The 20,447-nt window shown below is 34.9% G+C and overlaps 1 protein-coding gene across 33 annotated transcripts in view; it reads right to left on the bottom strand.

Annotated features, from left to right (window-relative positions):
- Positions 1–20,447, bottom strand: part of CAB39L (calcium binding protein 39 like) — a 156,691-nt gene that overhangs the window by 83,659 nt on the left and 52,585 nt on the right. For 4 of the 33 annotated variants that reach the window (XM_070578198.1, XM_070578201.1, XM_070578200.1 and 1 more), the window contains one exon: positions 15,462–15,994. The exons of 28 other annotated variants lie outside the window; for them this stretch is intronic. Coding sequence is in view for 1 of the 5 variants with exons in the window: in XM_008536369.2 (XP_008534591.2) it covers positions 14,573–14,605 (33 nt within the window). In the remaining 4 variants the exon portion in view is untranslated. Of the gene's footprint in view, positions 1–14,572; positions 14,621–15,461; positions 15,995–20,447 lie in introns of those variants that run through there. One more of the 33 variants, XM_008536369.2, reaches the window with a different exon arrangement.

Below are 20,447 nucleotides of genomic sequence, written 5' to 3'. Positions count from 1 at the left end.
ATGGCCTCTGAGAGAAAAGGAAGGGGGAGGGGCATTCCTTCACAGGAACATCAAAGATCCTCAAGGTCCCTTGCAGGTTAGGGGGAAACACCCTGATGAGGTGAAAGCTATCATGGAGATGACTTCATCAAGCCAACACCCAAGGGGAGCAGATAGTGAGGGCAGAGCCAGTAAGCCCTGGAGAGCACACAGACGAAAGTGCCCCTCCCCGAACTCGTCCAGTGCTGGACTCTAGCACCAAGGACCCCAGGGAACACAGAGGGCTCAGAATATGCAGCTCTTGACTCCCACCCAGTGGTGATAGGTGGTAACAGCAACCAAATACTACTACAACATGAAAGAACAGAGCCACGCCCTCTAGCAGTATCAAAAATTATATTAAATCTCCAGAATAGAAGAAAAATGACAAGTACCCAGAAATCAATCCCAAAGACACAGAAATATGTAATCTAACTGACAGACAATTCAAGTCAGCTGTCATCAAAAAACTCAACGGGTTAAGAGAGAATGTAGAGAAACAATTCAACAAGTTCAGGAGCTCCTTCACAAAAGACTGAAACTATAAAGAAGAACCAATCAGAAATATTGGAGAAGAAAGACACAATGGATGAGATAAAACAAAATATGGATTCCCTGAATGCTCGAGGGGATATCATCAAGGAGCAAATCAGCATAATTGAGGACAGACATATTGAAATGCTCCAGATAGAGGAAGAGAGAGAACTAAGATTAAAAAGAAATGAAGAAAGTCTCCAAGAAATATTGACCCAATCAGGAAATGCAACATAAGAATTATAGGTATTTCAGAGGGAGAAGAGAAGGAGAATGGAGCAGAAAGCTTGTTCAAAGAAATAATAGTGGAGAACTTCCCAAACCTGGGGAAGGATGGAAATCCACATGAAAGAAGCTACAAGATCTCCTAAATATGTCAATGTAAAAAGACCTACTGCAAGGCATATAGTAGTGAAACTGACAAAAGTCAGTGACAAAGAAAAAATACTAAGGGCAGCAAGGCAGAAGAAAATAACCTTCAAAGGCACCCCTAGCAGGCTTTCACTGGATTTCTCAGCAGAACTCTTAGAAGCTAGGAGAAACTGGAGGAAAAAAACTTTCAGCCAGGAATATTGTAACCAGCAAAAATATCTTTCAGATATGATGGAGAAACAAAAACTTTCTCAGATAAACAAAAGTTAAAGGAGTTTCCATCCACAAGAATTCCACCTACAATAAATTCTCAAGAAGGCCCTCATACCTGAAAAAAAAGGGAGAAAAGGGTTACAAAGCCCAGAGTAAGGAAATAAATAGGTAGACAAAATAAGAAAATTGTAGCTATACATCAGAACAGGTTAGCAAATACTCAAGTATAACATTAAAGATGAAGGGAAGGAAAACGCCAAAAACAAAGATAATCCTGTCATTTTAACCACAAACTCACAACACAAGATGGAATAAGATGTGACAAAAACAACCCAGGAGGAGAAGAGGAAGAGGACCGAATTGGTTTAGTCTAGGCAAAAAGAGCCCATCAGAAAATGGACTGTCTTATCTATGAGATTTTCCATACAAACCTTAAGGTGACGAGCACTAAACAAAAAGGCAGAACAGGAACACAAATAATAAATAAGGAGAAAACTATGAAACCCAACATAAAAAATTACATAGCTCAATTGGTAGACTGAAATACAAGAGATGAGAAACAAAGAAAATGCAGGAGAACTGGGAAACGAGTGATAAAATGGCAGCATTAGGCCCTCATATATCAATAATCACCCTAAATGTAAATGGATTGAATTCTCCAATAAAAAGACACAGAGTGGCAAGATGGATCAAAGAACAAGACGCAACAATATGTGACCTCCAGGAAACACATCTCAGCTCCAACGACAAACACAGGCTCAGAGTAAAGGGATGTAAGACAATACTCAAAGCTAATGGCAAACAAAAGAAAGCAGGTGTCACAAGACTTATACCAGACAAAGTAGATTTCAAGATAAGACAGGTAAAGCGAGACAAAGAGGGGCAGTATATAATGATCAAAGGGATACTCCACCAAGAAGACATAACACTTATAAATATCTATGCACACAACACAGGAGTACCAAAGTACACAAAGCAACTATTAACAAACCTAAAAGGAGATATTAATAATAACACAATAATAGTAGGGGACCTCAACACTCCACTCACATCAATGGACAGATCATCCAGACAGAAAATCAACAAGGAAACAGTGGAATTAAATGAAAAGCTAGACCAGTTGGACTTAATAGACATATATAGAACACTCTATCCAAAAACAGGAGAATATACATTCTTCTCAAGTGCACACAGAACATTCTCAAGGATAGTCCATACAATGGGAAACAAGGCAAGCCTCAATAAATTTAAGAAGATTGAAATAATAACAAGAATCTTTTTTGATCACAATGCTATGAAGCTGGAAATTAATTACAAGAAAAAAGCTGAGAAATGGACAAAGATATGGAGACTAAACAATATGCTATTGAAAAACCAATGGATTATTGAAGAAATTAAAGGAGAAATCAAAATATATCTGGAGACAAATGAAACTAAAAACATACCATACCAACTCATATGGGATGCCGCAAAAACCATATTAAGAGGGAAATTCATTGCAATACAGGCTCACCTTAACGAACAAGAAAAATCCCAAATAAGCAATCTCAAACTACATCTAACTGAATTAGAAAAAGAACAAACAAAGCACAAAGTCAGCAGAAGGAGAGAAATAATAAAAACTAGAGCAGAAATAAATGCTCTTGAAACAAAAAAGGCAGTAGAAAGGATCAAAGAAACAAAGAGCTGGTTCTTTGAGAAGATAAACAGAATTGACAAACTCCTAGCCAGACTTACAAAGATAAAAAGCTCAGATAAATAAAATTAGAAATGAAAGAGGAGAAATTACAATGGATACCGCAGAAATACAAAGAATTATAAGAGAATACTACAAAAAGCTATATGCCAACAAAATGGACAGTCTAGGAGAAATGGATAAATTCTTAGACTCTTACAACCTCCCAAAGCTGAATCTAGAAAAAATAGATAATCCGAATACACCAATCACAAAAAGAGGTTGAAACAGTAATCAAAAACATCCCCAAAAATAAAAGCCCAGGACCAGACGACCTCCCTGGAGAATTCTACCAAACTTTCAAAGAGGATTTAATACATATCCTTCTCAAGCTATTCCAAAAAATTAGGGAAGATGGAATGTTTCCCAACACATTCTATGAGGCCAACACCACTCTGATACCAAAGGCTGACAAGGACAACACAAAAAATGAAATCTACAGGCCAATATTGCTGATGAACATAGATGCAGAAATCCTCAACAAAATAGTGGCAACCCAAATATAGCAATACATCAAAAAGATCATATACCATGATCAAGTGGGATTTATACCAGGGACAGAGGGCATCAACATCTGCAAATCAATGTGATATACCACATTAACAAAATGAGGAATAAAACCACATGGTCATCTCAACAGAGGCAGAGAAAGCATTTAAAAAGATCCAACAGCCACTTATGATAAAAACTCACCTTAAAAATTCGGGATTGGAGCCGGCCCTGTGGCCGAGTGGTTAAGTTTGCGTGCTCCGCTTCGGTGGCCCAGGGTCTCGCTGGTTTGGATCCTGGGTGGGGACATGGCACCACTCATCAGGCCATGCGGACTTGGCGTCCCATGTGCCACAACTAGATGGGCCCACAACTAAAATGTACAACTATGTACTGGGGGTCTTTGAGGAGAAACAGAAGAAAAATAAAATAAAATAAAAAGATTGGCAACAGTTGTTAGCTCGGGTGCCAATCTTTTTTTTTTTTTAAAAAAAAGGGAGGATAGAAGGAAATTACCTCAACATAATAAAGGCCATATGTGACAAACCCACAGGCAACATCATACTCAATGGGCAAAAACTGAATGTAATCCCTCTGAGAACGGGAACAAGACAAGGGTGCCCACTATCACCACTCTTAATCAACACAGTACAGGAGGTTTTGGCCAGCGCAATTAGGCAAGAGAAAGGAATAAAAGGAATCCAAATAGGAAATGAAGAAGTGAAACGCTCACTCTTTGCAGACGACATGATCTTACATATAGAAAACCCTAAAGAATCCATTGGAAAACTACTAGAAATAATCAACAACTATGGTAAAGTTGCTGGGTACAAAATCAACTTACAAAAATCAGTTGCATTTCTATACTCTAATAACAAACTTACAGAAAGAGAACTCAAGAACACAATTCAATTTACAACTGCAACAAAAAGAATAAAATATCTAGGAATAGATTTAACCAAGGAGGTGAAGGACTTATACGATGAAGCTTACAAGACATTATTGAAAGAAATAGATGATAACATAAAGAAACAGAAAGAGATTCCATGCACATGGATTGGATGAAAAAACATAGTTAAAATGTTCATACTACCCAAAGCAATCTACAATTCAATGCAATCTCAATCAGAATCCCAATGACATTCTTCACACAAATAGAACAAAGAATCCTAAAATTGATATGGGGCAACCAAGGACCCTAAATTGCTAAAGAAATCCTGAGAAAAAAGAACAAAGCTGGAAGCATCACAATCCCTGACCTCAAAACGTACTACAAAGCCATAGTAATCAAAACAGCATGGTACTGGTACAAAAACAGGCACACAAATCAATGGAACAGAACTGAAAGCCCAGAAATAAAACCACACATCTACAGACAGCCAATCTTCAACAAAAGTGCCAAGAACACACAATGGAAAAAGATAGTTTCTTCAATAAATGGTGTTGGGATACCTGGATAATCACTTGCAAAAGAGTGAAAGTATACCATTACCTCAGGCCATACACAAAATAAACTCAAAATGGATCAAAGACTTGAAGATAAGTCCTGAAACCATAAAAACTTTGGAAGAAAATATAGGTAGTATACTCTTTGACATCAAACTTAAAAGGATCTTTTCAAATACCACGTCTTCTCAGACAGGGGAAACAAAAGAAAAAAGTAAGAAAAGAAAACAAAACAAAAAGTAAGCAAGTGGGACTTCATTAGACTAAAGAGCTTCTGCAAGGCAAAAGAAACTAGGATCAAAACAAAAAGACAACCCACCAATTGGGGGGAAATATTTGCAAATCATATATCCAACAAGGGGCTAATCTCCATAACATATAAAGAACTCACATAACTGAACAACAAAAAACAAACAGCTCAATCAAAAAATGGGCAGAGGATATGTACAGACATTTCTCCAAAGAAGATACACAGATGGCTAGTAAGCACATGAAAAAATGCTCAACATCACTAATCATCAGGGAAACGCAAATCAAAACTACACTAAGATAGCACCTTACGCCTGTTAAAATGGCTATAATCACTAAGACTAAAAACAATAAATGTTGAAGAGGTTGTAGAGAAAAGGAAACCCTCATACACTGCTTGTGGGAATGCAAACTGGTGGAGCCACTATGGAAAACAGTATGGAGATTCCTCAAAAATCTAAAACTAGAACTACCATGTAACCCAGCTATCCCACTACTGGGTATCTATCCAAATAACTTGAAATGAACAATCCAAAGTGACTTATGTACCCCCATGTTCATTGTAGCACTATTCACAATAGCCAAGACATGGAAGCAATCCAAGTGCCCATCGACTGATGACTGGATAAAGAAGATGTGGTATATACAATGGAATACTATTCAGCCATAAAAAAAGACAAAACCATCCCACTTGCAACAACATGGATGGACCCAGAGGGTATTACGTTAAGCGAAATAAGCCAGACTGAGAAAGACAAACACCATATGACTTCACTCATATGTGAAAGACAAAGAAATACACGGACAAAGAGGACAGTTCAGTGGTTACCAGGGGAAGGGGGCTGGGGGGTGGTCACAGGGGGTGAAGGGGAGCACTCATATGGCGATGGACAAATAATAATGTACAACTAAAATTTCACAACGATGTAAACTATTACGAACTCAGAAAGAAAAGGAGTATGGTAGGGACTTTAAGGAAAGAGATAAAAGTTTAGAATAGCTACTGATAGAAATGGGAATAGGAGTTACTACAGAAGTGATCTAAATTATTTTCAGTTTAAAAATGTTCAATGTAGATTCTAAGTACAATCCTTGTCAATAAAATCAAAGGCTATGTTTACAGAATAATAGACCAAATTATTTAACATTAGGAAATTGGTGAATATAATTAATTATATCAGTAAGTCAAATAAAAATTACTTCATTTGATAAAAATGCATCTAATAAAATTAAAAATCTATAGAGATATATAAATCTCAGCTCAATCAAAAAAATCATTGTTAATGGAGGTATTCTCACTAAGAAGAGGCACAGAACAAGGACCATGGCTATCACACTATCATTGTCCTATGTGCTGGTCAATGCATTAAAATATAAAACAAATTAACAGTACAAAATTTGGGAAGGATGTCACAAAACTGCAATTCACAGACAATATTCTTATATACATCATAAATCTAAGATGGACTAAAAAAGTTTTGGAGTTAATGACAGTTGAGTAAAGTAGTCAAATACATGATAAATATACAAAACTACTAGCTTTCATGCATAAGCAATAACCAGTTAGAAAATATAATGGAAGACATATCCCAGTCACACTGACAACTACATACATACAATATCCACATCAGATCTATACTCGAAAAACCTACAAAACTTTAATTTAAAAATTTTGAGTATAAAAATACATAATTAAGGCATATTTAAAACTCATATAACCAACATATACCCAGCAAAAACTTGTAACTATTTAAAGAATTCTCAAAACTCAGTAGTAAAATAACTAATAATCCAATTAGAAAATGGGGAGAAGACATGAACAAACATTTCACTGAAAAGAATATACAGATGGCAAATAAGCACCTGAAAAGTTGTTCAATATCATTAGCCATTGTGGAAATGCAAATTAAAACCACAAGATATTACTAAACACATATCAGAATGAATAAAACAAAAAACAGTCATAAAACCAAATGCTGGTGAGGATACAAAAGAACTGGATTACTCTACACTGCTGGTGGAAACGTAAAATGGAAGAGCCACTCTAAAAAAGAATATGGCAGCTTCTTACAAAACTACATGTGATCACCATACGATGCACTGCTTGCACTCTAAGGCACTGCCTGATGACAGAGAAATGAAAACTTGATTTTCACACAAAAACCTGTACATGAACTTTCACACCAGCATTATTGTAATAGCAAACGTTTAGAAACAACCCAGATGTCCTTCAATGGGTGAATGGTTAAACTGTGATACATCCATACCATGGACTGCTACTCAGCAATAAAAAGAAACAAACTATTGATACACAACAACTTGGATCTCCAGGGAATTATGCCAAGTTAAAAAAGACAACCTCAGAAGGTGACATATTGAAAGATTCCATTCCATATTCTTAAAATGTTAAAATTGTAAAAATGGAGAACAGTGGTTGCCAAGAGTTTGGGATGGGTCAGGGAGGGAGACGGCTTTGGCTAAGAAAGTGTACAGGACATCCTTGCAATGGAACTGTTCTATATTTTGACTGTGGTGATGGTCACACGAATCCACATATATGATAAAATTTCAAAGAATTAAATATATACACATACGCAAAATGAATGCATGTAAAACCAGTGACATTGGAATAAGGTCTGTAAATCGTATCAACGTCAATTTTCTCATTGTGATACCATACTATGCAAGTATATCTTGTTATGCAAGATGTCATTATAGAGGGAAACTGGATCAAGGGTATACAGGACCTTTCTGTATTATTTCTTATAACTGCATGTGAATCTACAGTTATCTCAAAATTACAAGTTAAAAATAAGGAATCTATCACTATGGAAAATTGACAATGATAATCCAACATAAGGACAATTACTGTTCCTAAAGTAGAAAACTAACAAGTGGAAGACATATGTAAAGATACGCAAGATACGTCTATTTATCTATGCAATCCTTCAGCAAGCCATCCCTTTAACTGTATATATCCACAGAATGATTTCTGGAATGTGGCTCAGCTAATATTAATGTCATTATCTGAATTATGAGATTTGTGGTACATTTTAAACTTTTTCATCTGGTGTTTTCCTGCATTATTTATAATGAGCACATTTCTTTTTTCCTGAAACAAGAGATTTGAGGAAAAACCCCACATAACTAAGACAAAAAAGATTTGAGTAGAAAAACCTATATTGTTTTTGAACAGAAAAACTGAATATTAAGATGTCAATTATTCTTAAAGTCCATGGTCTGATACAATTCCAATCACAAGTCCAAAAAAGTTTTTAGTTCTAAATTAAGTCAAAAACATCAAAAAAGCAAGGACAGGAGCCAGCCTGGTGGTGCAGCGGTTAAGTTCGCATGTTCCACTTTGGCGGCCTGGGGTTCACTGGTTCGGATCCCAGGTGCGGACCTATGCACTGCTTGTCAAGCCATGCTGTGGCAGGCGTCCCACATATAAAGTGGAGGAAGATGGGCACAGATGTTAGCTCAGGGCCAGTCTTCCTCAGCAAAAAGAGGAGAATTGGCAGCAGATGTTAGCTCAGGGCTAATCTTCCTCAAAAAAAAAAAAAAAAAAAAGAAAAGAAAAGAAAGCAAGGATAACAAATTTTAAAAAGGAAAATTATTTAGGAAGAATAAAATTAAAGGTGTTATAAAGTACTATGAGTAAAACTGTGGCACAAGAAAAACAGACCAATGGAACAAAAGAGCCCAGATACAGATGTTAATATAAATGACTTTCAAATTTCTGGATGTAAAATAATTTCTCTAATTTTAAAAGTGATGAAATAAACCTCAAAGAAAAAGACTGACAAATCAGAGTTAATATAAATATGCTACAAATCTAGTAAAAACTTTGACTTTTTATGGGTAAAATAAATAAAATTATAGGTAAACAATAAAAGAAGTTTGTGACGTGAATATGAAAGACAGAGGGCTAATATTATAAAAGAGCTCTCTGAAGACAATAAGAAAACCATTGAGGAAAAAATAGCGATAATGGAAAATCACAAAGGAGCAAACATAGTTTAACACCTAGTAAACGTTTATTTCCTATAATGAAAAAATGCAAACTCAAAGCGAAAGACTATTTTGCCCACCATATAACGAAGTTTTTTGATGTTCTGAGAAAATTCAGTTCTACTGATGGTGAAATGCAACAGGCCCTCTCTTTTCTTACTGAATATAAATATATTTTAAAACATAAATAATATATTGAATACAAATTGGACAATAATTTGGCAATATGGATCTAGAACATTTAGACGTTCACAACCTCTGACTTAATAGTAATTCCGCTCCTGGCAATTTGTCCTAAGAAAACAAACAAAGATAAGGGTTATCTTTATAATTTTGTTTTTTACATTTTAACATCTCTGAAATATAGGCGTGTGTTACAATTTATGGGATCTTATACTAACTGGCAATTTTTTTCTTTTTTCTTTCTTAGTGGGACATAAAGTACATGCCTTACAATCAATGGTTTCTTAGGTTTGATGAAATACAGTATATGGCTATTAAAATGTTCACAAAGAATGTGAAATAAAATGGAAATGTTGCTAAAAAGAGCATCCGATATTATACAGCACAACTACAACTATGTAAAAGAAAACAAATACACAAAACCTCTGCATAGAAAAAATAATTTTAAATAGTTGACACTGATTGCCCCTGGGTAGTTGGCTTATGGATGCTTACTTTTCTTCTTCCCTCAAATTTTCTGTTTTTTCCAAACTTTGTTTAATAGATCATGCAAATGCTTTTATAACGGAAACACCTTCTTGTAAATGATATTTTTAATGACTAAACAACCGTTTTTTAAAGTTCAAACTGTGGAATATCTGATCATCATGTCTTTTCAAAGCATTAGTCAAATACAATTTCTGTTACTTATGAAACAAAATTTCATAAAGAGTAGTACTTGGCTCAGATTCTGGAGAGAAAGCCAAAAAAGATTATTCAGCTCTGCTCCCAGGGGACTCAGGCCCTGGAGATTTTGTAGTAGATGTTGGAAGAATTTCCCTTCCTAATACACAGTAAAATATTTCATATTCCTAACTGATGTGTGAACGCTATTAAAGATGGCCCAGAGTCAATCACTGCAGTGAGTCATCGGAACATGTTCAATGACCTAAGTGAAGAGGGTCTGAAGAGGGAGAGGAAAGGGGAAGCCAGGAGAAGAGGTCATTTGGGGCACTAAATGCCCTCATTGTTATCCCTGAAAATATTCTGAAAGGGAATAAACGTCTGTCTGTAGGTGGCTAATGAATATTTCCAGGCCTTTATGTCTTAACCTCCAATTGGTGCTGTTCAATAATAGGTCTAATTTCAAAGGTTTCTCACAAAAATTTAAGGGATTGGGAAATTTATCTCTGAAGCCAAGAAAAATCTCAAGATTTCCATAGGTAAAATCATAAAAAGTATAACCAAACTGCTAACTCACTGTTAAGAAAGGCAACTTAAAAATGAGCCTTCTTTCCCTTCACATAAGTTTATTTTACAATCAACAATGAGTGAGAGAAAAACATTTCCAAAATTCTTTCTTAGAGCTTGCTAACTGAAACTTAAGGGACAGGTATCTTCTCTCAAACTAAAAAAAATTAAAATAACCTACCACCACGTAAGAAAAATTCAGAAAAGTTCATGAATTACTACCATTCTTTTATGTGTATTCCAAGTAAGACTCACAAGATAGAATGCAATCTAAAGTGCATCTACGGCAAATGATTGGGTCTATAAGAGTCATCTTTTAAAAACTAATGAGATGGAGGTTACATGAATGTAAACATTTGTCCAGATTCATTGACCTGTTCTCTTAAAATGGGTGCATTTGATTGAATGTAAATTTTAAAATAAAAAAAGTGTATCTAAAAGTTTTACTCTATTTGCTGTATCCAAGTAGGCTTTCTCCCTCTCCCCCAGGCAAAGTCGTAATTTAGAATTGCCTTCACAGAGGTACTAACTACAAAGAGTATCATTATAGTTATACACGTTATGACACCAAATCCATCATAAAGCATATTATATGTGTCAAAGTATCTTCCAATCAATGTCTTCTACCCTTCAACTATTCCATTATACACCCCAAATGTAATTAGACGGCACCACAATTGAATTTTGTACTTGAAAACCTAAAGAAATGAGTGAAACTCAGTAGACAATAAAGCATAAATGACTTTCGCTGATCATCCTTTTTCTCAGTTCAAAATTACTAAGAAGGATCTTGTTTTTATAAGTTTTATTAACAGCGTTTGAGGGAGAGACATTTTCTTAAAATGGACAATTTACATAGAAATGGAAAACTTGTGAGAAGTTTTTTATGGCTCTTCATTCACCTGGAAGATTTGACCAGACTTACGTCAGAAAAAAAACTTTTATAAGAAGAAAAACTCATGGGAATTGCTCCTTATTTCTAATATATTGTAACCACGGAAATAATTTAAAAATAGAATTAGTATATGAAGTTAGGAAGATATACTACTACCAATTTATTTATTGCTATAAATAATAACCTTCTAGACTATTGTTCCAGAAAAAACCACCAGTAACTTTATTCATTAGATTCATAGTAATGTTTCTGTTAACAGCTCCAGTCATTTGTCATAGCAAAAATCTTCTACATCTATTAACTATTAATGATTGTCAATGAATGATTTTTTTTTTGGTGAGGAGGATTGACCCTGAGCTAACATCTGTTGCCAATCCTCCTCTTTTTGCTTGAGGAAGATTGTCCCTGGGCTAACATCTGTGCCAATCTTCCTCTGCTTTATATGTGGGATGCTGCCACAGCATGGCTTGATGAGCAGTGTATAGGTCCGTACCTGGGATCCAAACCCACAAACCTTTGGCTGCTGAAGCACAGTGCAGGAACTTGATCACTATGCTACCAGGCTGGCCCCTAACGAATGATACTTTTATATTAGAATTCCACAATCTCAATTTATAGCAGAGATTTGAAGCTAAGTCAGTATTCTCAAAAACTAGTAACTATAAGCAAAGCATCAGATCTCACTGAAATTCACAAAGGGTCATTTCTTACAACGGAATTATCAAGGGAAACTCAAAATTCACTTTTTTTAGTCTTTCTTGTAAGTACATACATATTGTACATAACATTCATCAAATTTTGGTTAGATACTGTTATTGGCATTAAGACAAGGTTTATAGTTCTAATGTGAAAAATAACTATTTCATAGCTTCAGTAAGCCCCTGTGTCTGTCTAAGAAGTCAGTCTGTAAAAACATTAACATGGGAGGGTAGAGATGAAAGTCATTTAGCTGTAGTTAGCAAGTATCCCTTAGACTTCCAGGTTCGTACAGTTTTTCTGGCTGGGTAGGCTAGTATAACTTCTCATCCTTCCAAAATTTGGAAGAGACTAGATGAGTTTCTGCTAGAAATTTAAGACATATAAGTTACAAAACTGAAAATTATATTATCTGATTTGCAAGCAGTAAAGATTTCAGTCTAAACCAATTACTTTACCAATGGAGTACTAAGTATGACCATAATTAAAAAGTATGCTGATATAGTTTTCATAGATTTTTTCCTTGCTAAGAGACTATCAGCTAAATATTATCTTTAAACTGCATTATAAATACGTATATATATGGACATGTAAACATGGACATCCATATCTCAGAAATGGCAAACTATCCAAACTATTCCATCTTATTTCATTCAATCATTCAACAAATATTTATTAAGCACCTATTACATGCCACTTAGGACTATTCAAAATCATTACTTTTTAAATATGATTGGCCACATGGCAAAGAACTGTCATTCTTGAACTTTCCTGAATTTTTTTATGTGATGGCAAGTTTATTTTAAATTTTTTTCAAATAGAACAAAGAAAGTGTTTACTGATCAAATGGAAAAGTTTTTCTGCCACTAGAAATCATCCAAGGTAAGTGTAATCTGCATTTATTGTATTATTTCATTATTAATTACTTGATTACATACGTTTATTGCATTACTAACTTTTAAATGTTATATCTCAGCACTTTACAGGAACTTTTAGGCCAGCATAATTAAACTTGATTTGGAGAGACCTAATTTGAGTTTTCCCAATAGGCCACACTCCTTGTAGGCATATGCAAATACATAAAGTTAAAGATGACATCTTACTTCAGAATGTCCATGTACTCAAGATACCTCACTTGTACACTGCCTCCCCTCATCACCATCTCTACTCACTCAGGACTGCCACAAAGTTATACCAAGGTCTTTTCTTTCTCTCTTAATAGTTAGGCCTATTCTGTACTACTGCTTTGTTCACTTCTCACAATTCAATCAACTCTTGTCAAGCCATTTCTTCTCATAATGAAAACTGTGTGCCCCTAAATCCCTTTCCTTTTTTGGATACCTCGGAAAAATGACTCAGTTCCACTTTCATGAACCAAAGAAAGAGTTTAGTCTTCATCTAGTAACAATTTATTAGGTACCTACTTATGTGCCAGACACTGAGCTAGACCTCAGAAATGGCTGATATGCATAAAGCAATGGCGAGAAATATCCCCCTAGCAAAGAAAAGAAACATCACTGATTTTAACATGTTCATAAACAGTGCAATCAACCTTGGAAGCTCTTAAAAAGTACCTAGAAATTCTGTTTATAAGTATTCTTCCAAATACCTATCCATCTCATTAAATTTGCTTTTATTCAAGCATTAATTTAGGATAAATAAAAATAATGCCTTATTCAACATAAATGTTTTTATATTTACTTTCATGACTAGAAATGATTTTTCTAATATTTTCCAGGGTGTTGGTGGTTTTTCTACAGTGTGAGTAAAATATATTCTTAGGCTGTAACAAAAGCCAAATAATCCTTCGTTACATTGTTTCCCAGGGAAGATGAGTCCCAAATTTCCAACAACCCACTCACAAACAAATTTCTAAAGTACAAAACATTTGCAAGTTGGGGATGACTTATACTTTATTTCTATATCTACATTCCTATGTGCTTAAGAAATGGTGCCACCACTAAAGTAATACTAATGAATTACTAGTTAGTTTAAAATAAAAATTATTCTGACAATTGTGAAGCTGTGTGTAAATCTTCCATTGGTCTAAGGACTGAATGTGGGAAAGTGTATAAAGAAGTAAAACTTGTGTTTGTGATATTATCACTAGTCTATCTACTTTTCACTTTAAGTGCAAGATACTGGTCCAGAAAAGGTTTCCACAGACCAGCTGACTTTCTTCTTATACACAGGTCAATAGGCTAAGAAAAAAAAAACCCACAAAAAGCTACAAATCAAAACCTGTTCTACAGGCTTCTGCACACATAGAGGAAATATTAGAAAAGTACAGCCATTTTATATTATGTCTAGGGTACAAACCCTTTTAATAGGGATACTGATTCTGCTGAAGTTTTCATTTCAGCGAAGTTGTTCTGCCTTAAAGTACTCACTTGAATCAATAACTAAGGACATTTTTTGAGGCTGGCAGAGAGGAGATTAGAAACTTGCTTAGAATGGTGCATCTTTATGCAATGACTCAGTTAGGAGCTAACAATACACACCTCCTCCCACAGACAAATGATTACGTCTTCCATCGATGCCTTTAAAAAGACATACATAAAATTAGCATACAATCTCCTATGTTACTATTGTACACATGAAGTTTTTATTGGAATGTGAATACGTATTTTAAGTTTATTTTTCTCTTCTCTGCTCTACTACTTATAAACATATATGCATCTAATTATAATAGTTCTTCAGCAGAACAATGTTACATGAGAGCTTGGTATCAGCTATAAGAACAAAATAACTGCTTTATTCCTTAATATGACATCCATGTGCAATCATTTTTGTAATAAATGGTAAATCTGATATGTAAATTGTCCAATTTTTATTTTCATTAGAGAATTTTGGAAAAATCATGTGTCACTCATTGGATTTAACAGAAAAATTCAACTTTTAAATTATAAAACCTTTTAATGAATGGTATCATTAACACTTCTGTTTGAATTACAAGGGAATTCTGTAATTTATAATAATTGGATAATACCAAACATCACAATGATAATTTAAAATTTACCGACATTAGACAGACAGAGAAAACTTTTGAATTTTCATGCCAGTTTAAAGAGAAACATAAAAAATGTTATACTGCCAATATTTTATTTTTGGAAACTCTTTGTAAATAAAAACCCATTTCCAAAATAAGATATTGCATGGGCACAGAATAGTTGGTAACGGTTCAAATGCCTTAGGCAACAGAGAAGTATTGTTTTGTTGTTGTTTAAACCTCTCCTAGTAAGAGCAGTTCATCGTGCACAAAGAAACAAGGCAGCAACATGATTTAAAAGGAATGTATGAGCAATAACAGTAAAACTTCAACTAAAACTAAAGTTTACCACAGTCATTCCATTTCTATGAAATGGTGTAGATAACATGGTTGATACTCACCCGATGTTATAGAAATGCCCAGGCTTGTCTAAGGAACAAACAGTAGACACATGGTGAGGTGCTGAAGACAGCTCTCTCTAGGGCTCAAAACACTTCAGACGAAGTACCCTCTATCTTCCATTTAATAGAGGGTGCCTCCTATTACCAAAGCGTGGCAGAGAAAAGAGTTTCCACAATCCAGTCTTGACTTTCTGTCTCTCTCTTTGAAGAGTAACAGTTACCACCGGAAAACGTTAGCAGAAAATGATCACTTGAACACTCACACAAGGCAGCTGTAAATTTCCACTCTCTTTGCTTGCTCTCAGATTCCAAGCCTTGCTTGTCTCTTAATCTGTCACAGGCAGTTCTGTTTCTGGTCAAACCAGCTTGCTTACGCGTTCTCCTCTCCCTCTCTACCACACTCTTTGAGATACATACCACACAGTCACAGCTCTCTCTTTTTCTTCCTCGCTCCCGAGTGTGCAACGTTGCAAGAATGTGCATAAAGCAATTAAGCTGAGGCAAATTTAATTCTTGGCCAAAAAAAAAAAAGTCTAGGGAGAAACAAAATTTTTTTCTCATCACATTTTTCCCTTTAAGTGTTATACTTGCTCATGCATGGGTTTTTGTCAAGAGATTAAACTGGCCAAACCATCTTGTTTAAAAATGTAAATACAGGCTTCTAACAAAGGCATGTTGGTAGTGACAGTAAAGGATTCATCTGCTAATATGTTCGTTCCTCAGGGAAGATGCTATTCCCAATCAAAATAAGAAAGTATAGGAAGTAAATACTTAAATGCTATTAATTTAATCTTGAAATTTAAAAAGCAAAGATTTTAGAAATAGAGCACCCATAATTTAAAGTGTAATTTTGTGAAAACTTAATGTTTTCTGTGTGTGTGTGTGTGTGTGTGTGAGGAAGACTGGCCCTGAGCTAACATCCATTGCCAATCTTCCTCTTTTTGCTTGAGGAAGATTGTCACTCATCTAACATCTAGGACAATCTTCCTCTATTTTATGTGGGATGGCACCACAGTGTGGCTTGATGAGTGGTGCTAGGTCCACACCCAGGATCTGAACCTGCAAACCCCGGGCTGCCGAAGTGGAGTGGGCAAACTTAACAGCTATGCCACCTGGCCAGCCCCTAATGTATTTTTAAATATGGTATATTTTGAAACTTAGAAACAACATTTGCAGTTATAAAAGGGAAAATTAAAAAGAACATAGAAAAATACTGACACCAAAAATATTAAATAGAACAGTTTACACCATATATAATTATTTTGTTTAGAAAGCGCCCCCACAAACATACAAGCAGTGTTCCTCCGGATGTATAATACCTCTTCATGAGAATTTAAAAGGCTAAAGGCTACAAAAAACATTTTTCATTATTATACATGTATAATTATAGAGTAAAACATCTTAAAATTATGGCTCTCTCTGCAAGTTTAGGAATTAGGTAGAAGGCTGAGTGGGATGGTTGGTGACAGGCTTAGAAGGCATTTGTAGGATTCTTTGGAATTAGGAGGCAGTGGCCTCGCTTGGAATACAGCCTGGCTCTGTGGGAATGCTGCTCAGAGCCTGCTTTGGAGTTTTCTGTTCCAGTTCCTTAGCCCCAAAGACTTTTAGGTTCTCTGTCTCCCACTACGTGTTTCCAAGCAAAATTCTTGGCTGCTGCTTCTGATGACAGATCTCTCCATTACACAGCTCACAAAAGTAGTTATTAGACCTATTATTATTTTAATCTCTCTCTGCAGAACTAAAATAACTCTAAGAATACGAGCTTAAATAAAGTGAAAGGTAATTATTTGTAAATAGTTGTTTATAATCCTTAAGAAAAATAAGCAAATAAAGCTTGGCTTTATTTCTTAATCTATATATCAATATTTACTATACATTCCTAATATACATATTTATCTAAAAACATGTATTTCTTAATCTGGTTCAGTTAAAGTAGACTTAAAATTTAAATACATCATAAAGTAATTTGGTTCTTAACCTCTAAGAAATAAGCATCAAAGAAGACTAGAAATTCCTCCACCAATTATTCCTTCAATTAGTAATTTTGTAAAATTTAGAGTTTGATTTCTTATTTTTAAAGAAAAGTTAAATGGAAATTATCCCATATCACTAAGGGGTATTAAGTGCCTAGTATCTTCCTGAGTCCAAGATTATACTCCAAGAGTTCTAGTATAGCTGAAAAAATTCAGAATTTGAAGAGTGGCACTTAAAATAACTCAGGGTTAAATTTATTTTTAAGTCACTTTAAAATTGGTAGACATACCAATCTATGATTCTAAGGCACAAAATAAAGACAAGATATTTAAAATATATAATAAGGCTGACTACATATGATTGTGTATATGTTTATATTTGATTCCTACTAAACACCATTTTTAAGTTGCACACAATGAAATCACAAAAAGTGACCTTCTATTAAGCCACAAAGAAATCAATAAATTTCCACAGGAGAAATGGTACAAGCTTCATCTTCTGAATAGAAGATGATAAAACTAGAAGCTATCTTTAAAATTTTCAACAGCTAAGCAAATGTTCTTTTTAAAAAATCCTATTAATACTTGAAAATTTAAAAAGAATATTCTTCTAAAAATTATTTGGACAGAGAATTAAAAGTACATTTACAGTGACTTCTACTTCAGGATATGATGGAGGAACAGAGACTGAATTTACTCTTCTGTCTTATAAAACTAAAAAACTGGACAAAATGTATAAAACAATGATTTTCAGACACTGGAAACCAGGCAGCTCAGCTCAGTAATTCCTGAGAGAAGAGAAACAAACAAGGTAAGCCTTCAATTTACCCAGGATGCACAGTAGCAAGGGGAGCCCAAACAGAACACGGCAGTCTCCCTGAGTTGAAGAGACAGAGTTAAGAATTCAAGAATTCACAGGGCAGAATGCCAGAGAGGAGAGAGCTACAGAGAGCCCCAGAGATCTGCAGAAGGTTCCCCTCAAATCTTCTGAGAACTGATCAGCACATGTCTGTGAAAAAATTCTCCAAGGCCAAGGAAAGAACCGTTGGAAAGAAGCATGCTGAAGAAGTCGCAGCACTCACACAGAGCTGGGAATAGTTCATGTTCCCAACAGCCAGAGTGAAGAAATCTCCTAAAATGTGGAAAATTAGGCTGAGTACACAGAAGGATATTGCCTCAGTAGTGTGACCAAATTAGCCCCAGATTAAAGGTAGCTCTGGTCTCTCCTAATAGAGATAACAAGTAAGCCTTGAAAGGATTGAATTCTTTCCAAATAAATTAACCGCATCCTAGGGTAGAATTCAAAATATTTAAAAGAATTTTTAGAAATCTAGCACACAACATAAAATTCACAATGTCTGGCATCCAGTCAAAAGTTACCAACCACGCAAAAAAGCAGATAACTCAATCAACAGAAAGCAACTCAGAAATGACACAAATAACATAATTAGTACACAATTCTATCTGAACAACTATTACAGATATACTCCATAAGTTCAAGAAAGTATATGAAAACATAAGTATGTTAAGGAGAGACATGGAATATATAAAAAAGACCCAAATCAAATTTCTAGGGATTACAATTTCTGAGATGAAAACTACACCAAATAGGATGCACAGACTGGACACTGCAGAAGAAATGATTAGTAAACTTGAAGACATAAAAGAAGTTTTCAGAATGAAACATTGAGGGGGAAAAAGGATCAAGGAAAGAAATAAAAGAACAGATCATCTCTCAACTACGGGAAAACTTCAAGCAACTTAACATACATACCATTTAGGTCCAAAATAAGAATAGAGAGAAAGTGAAAGAGAAAACAACATCTGAAGAAATAATGACTGAAATTTTTCCAAATTTAATGAAGATTATAAATCCACAGATCTAAGAAGAGCAACAAACCCTAAACATAAGAAACATAGAGAAAACGATACCAAGGCACAGTATGATCAAATTGCTTAAAATCAGTGGTAACAGAATGTCTTAAAAGCAGTCTGAGGAAAAAGACACGTTACATACAGAGGAAAAGAAAAGAAATGAGAGCAGATTTCTCATCAAAAACAATGCAAGTCAGAAGGTAGTGAAGAAACATCTTCAAAGTACAAAAGAAAATAATTCTCAATAGCTTTCAGAAACAAATGAAGACATAGCAAAGCCGAAAGACAGATCAAGCTACAAAAAATGTTAAAGGAGGTCCTTTCTTCAAGCAGAAAAAATATTACATTAAATGGAAATCTTCACTAAAGGAATGAAAAGCACCAGAAATAATAAACATGTAGGTAAACATAAAAGCATTTTTTCTTATTTAAAAAATCCCTTTATAAAAGAGGATTTACTTTTAAAGCAAAAACAATGTATTTCGGGATTTGTGACATATATAGAAGTAACATCAATAGCAAAAAGGCCAGAAACGGGAAAATGGAAGTATATACTTGAAGGCAGGCTGTGATAAGTTAAACATACAAACTATAAAATCAAAAGTGACCACTAAACAAACAAACAAACAAACGAAAAGACCCAAAGAGATATAGCTAATATGCCACTAAATGAGATAAAATTAAATAATAAAAAATACTCAATCCAAAAGAAGGCAGAAAAAAGAAGAAGGAATGAACAAAGTACTGAAGGGATGACCAGAAAACAAATAGCAAGATGGTGATTTCAACCCAACTTTATCAAAAACCATACTAAATGTAAATGGTCCAAACACTCCAATTAAAAATCAGAAGTTGGGTCTGGCACTGTGGCTGAGCGGTTAAGTTCACGCGCTCTGCTTCAGCGGCATGGGGTTTCGCCAGTTCGAATCCTGGGTGCAGACACGGCACCGCTCCTCAGGCCGTGCTGAGGCGGCATCCCACAGGCCACAACTAGAAGGACCCACAACTAAAAAATATGCAACTATATACTGGGGGTATGTGGGGAGAAAAAGCAGAAAAAAAAAATCAGAAGTTGTCAGATTACACAAAAAGGCAAGACCCAACTACATGTTGCTTTTAAGAAACCCACTTTAAATAC

The sequence above is a fragment of the Equus przewalskii genome, chromosome 16 (assembly GCF_037783145.1).
Source record: "Equus przewalskii isolate Varuska chromosome 16, EquPr2, whole genome shotgun sequence".
In the NCBI taxonomy this organism is placed as follows: Eukaryota; Metazoa; Chordata; class Mammalia; order Perissodactyla; family Equidae; genus Equus; species Equus przewalskii.
This window is presented reverse-complemented; position numbering and strand designations above follow the sequence as displayed.